This window comes from Arvicanthis niloticus, chromosome 9, assembly GCF_011762505.2.
Source record: "Arvicanthis niloticus isolate mArvNil1 chromosome 9, mArvNil1.pat.X, whole genome shotgun sequence".
Lineage (NCBI taxonomy): Eukaryota > Metazoa > Chordata > Mammalia > Rodentia > Muridae > Arvicanthis > Arvicanthis niloticus.
This window is the reverse complement of record NC_047666.1, coordinates 10,542,417-10,544,606: the sequence shown is the minus strand read 5'-3', so window position 1 is coordinate 10,544,606 and position 2,190 is coordinate 10,542,417. Positions and strand designations below refer to the sequence as shown.

Sequence of the window (2,190 nt, the reverse complement as noted above, 5' to 3'; positions counted from 1 at the left end):
TGTTTGTGAGGTCCAGCAAATAAAAGCAATTGGAGAATAAAAACACTGGGATGAGAATGTAAACCTGAATCTGACAGATTAATTGACAAGCTTAGCTACTCAATGAACTATTTAACATAGATGATGGAGAACTATGCTCCCATCAAGTCTTACACTGTTCTAGGGAAAAAGGGGTTACTAAATCTAAAGGAGGACCTTAATACATGGTAGATCAGAGGTGAATGAGTAAGTTAGCAGCTCAGAGCTCGTCTTGATCTTGCAGTTTAGTTTCCAGCACCCACATCAACTCGCTCGAAGTCTCATGTATCTTTAGTTCCCTGGGATCTGATGCTGTCTTCTGACTGCTATGAGCACTCACACTTGTACCCTACTCCCCAGGTACACAATTTAAAATATATATGTAAATGATTCAAGGGTAAGAAATAGTACCACAGGCTGGCATGGTTGCTCACTCTGTTCCAGGAAGACTGATGACCTGAGTTTGAATCCCAGGATGAACCTGGTGGAAAGAAAGAACTAACTTCTGTAGGTTGTCCTTTGACACTCACATACACACAGACATACACAGACACAGAAACACACACACACATGCACGCACACATGCACAGGCGCACACACACACGCCAATAGATGTCTTTGGCTAACACTATTTTTCAGTGACATAATTTGTATTTATTATGCTTTTCTTTTTTCAGAATGAAAATGAGAGACAATAAATCATCCATGACTGGAAAGTTAAAGCAGGATGCTTAGTTTGAGGAAATAGGCAGAAATGTTGTCAGGGAGTTGAAGAAAACAATTGTATATTTTGTTGGGAAATAAGTTGTAAAGCATGAAGGATGGGACACACATACATATCTGTTTATAAAATTTGTTTCATTATTTGAGATATTTTGCCAAACATGCTTAGAGCTCTGTGTTGAGATGCCATAGAGTAATAGAGAACTGAAAGACTGAGTCTCAGTGAGCTGCAACCCCAGGAGGTTTTGTTCAGGCCTGGAGCACTGTGGGAGGACTCTTTAAACTTTGCTGACAGAAATAGTCTGCATCATCATCAGCCTCCATAGGATTGATAGTGAGTGTGTAGTCCGTCCCAGACCCACTGCCACTGAACCTGGCAGGGACCCCAGATGCTAGGTTGGATGCCCTATAGATGAGGAGTTTGGGTGGCTGTCCTGGTTTCTGTTGGTACCAGTGCATAAAATTATAGCCATATGCACTGACACTTTCGCTGGCCTTGCAGGAGATGGTGACCCTCTGCCCTAGAGACACAGCCAAAGAAGCTGGAGACTGGGTCAGCACAATGTCACCAGTGGAACCTGGAATGATAAGCACACAGACTATTCTTATATATGTTAAAAAACCTTCCCAGTAGAGAACATTTTCATTTAAAAATTTCAAAAATGTTGTGGACATCACTATGAGAAACCAGGGAATCAAAGGGAATGGGGAAAAATAAAAACAATTACAAATGCCCCAACTATAGTTATTAAGAACCCAGAGGCATGGAATATCATGATGGACACAGAGGTTGATCCCAACACTTCTCTGCATCCTCACCTGGAACCCAGAGCAGCAGCACCCATAGGAACAGTGTGTCTGTCTCCATCTCTGAGAGCTGGAAGAGAGGATGCTTCTTAGGCTCTTGACAGCTGTCCTTAAAGAAGCCTGGTCTGTTATATAATGACTCCATATGCAAATCAGCTCAGCAGAGTGTGCTGCTGCTCCAAGGGTACCTGCTCCTGTTTCACCCACAGGGAGTTGGTGTCAGCAGAAAATTTACTTGAGCATCACATGTGTCTTAAAGGACCCTTCTAAATACATGGTTTTTGGAGTCAGAATATCTCTGTTTTTGGTTGTCCTGAAGCTCATTTTGTAGACAAGATCCTCCTGTCTCTGCCTCCTGAGTGCTAAGATTAAAGGTGCTCACCACCACCACCCTGCTTTTCCTTGCAGTCTACTCGATTAAATATTTGCCCTTTATTCTTTTTAAGTTGTGAGTTGGGGGAGTGCATTGTGGACATACCATGTAAAGAATATAAGTTATTTCAAGAACAACTTGATCCCTCAAAATTGCACAAACCCAATGAAAGCATTATCTAAGAGGGAATAGAGAAAAATGATTCAGTGAAGAAAAGTAACTTTTTTATTTAATTTTTTTATTTTTATTGGATACTTTATTTACATTTC

General features: G+C 41.1%; 1 gene segment (V, D, J or C); it reads right to left on the bottom strand.

Annotated features, from left to right (window-relative positions):
* Positions 1 to 990: 990 nt before the first annotated feature.
* LOC117715061 (Ig kappa chain V-III region MOPC 63-like) lies at positions 991 to 1,609 on the bottom strand. The segment is given in 2 exon segments: positions 991 to 1,319; positions 1,561 to 1,609. Coding segments are annotated over 2 exon segments (378 nt in total).
* Between the last annotated feature and the right edge of the window lie 581 nt (positions 1,610 to 2,190).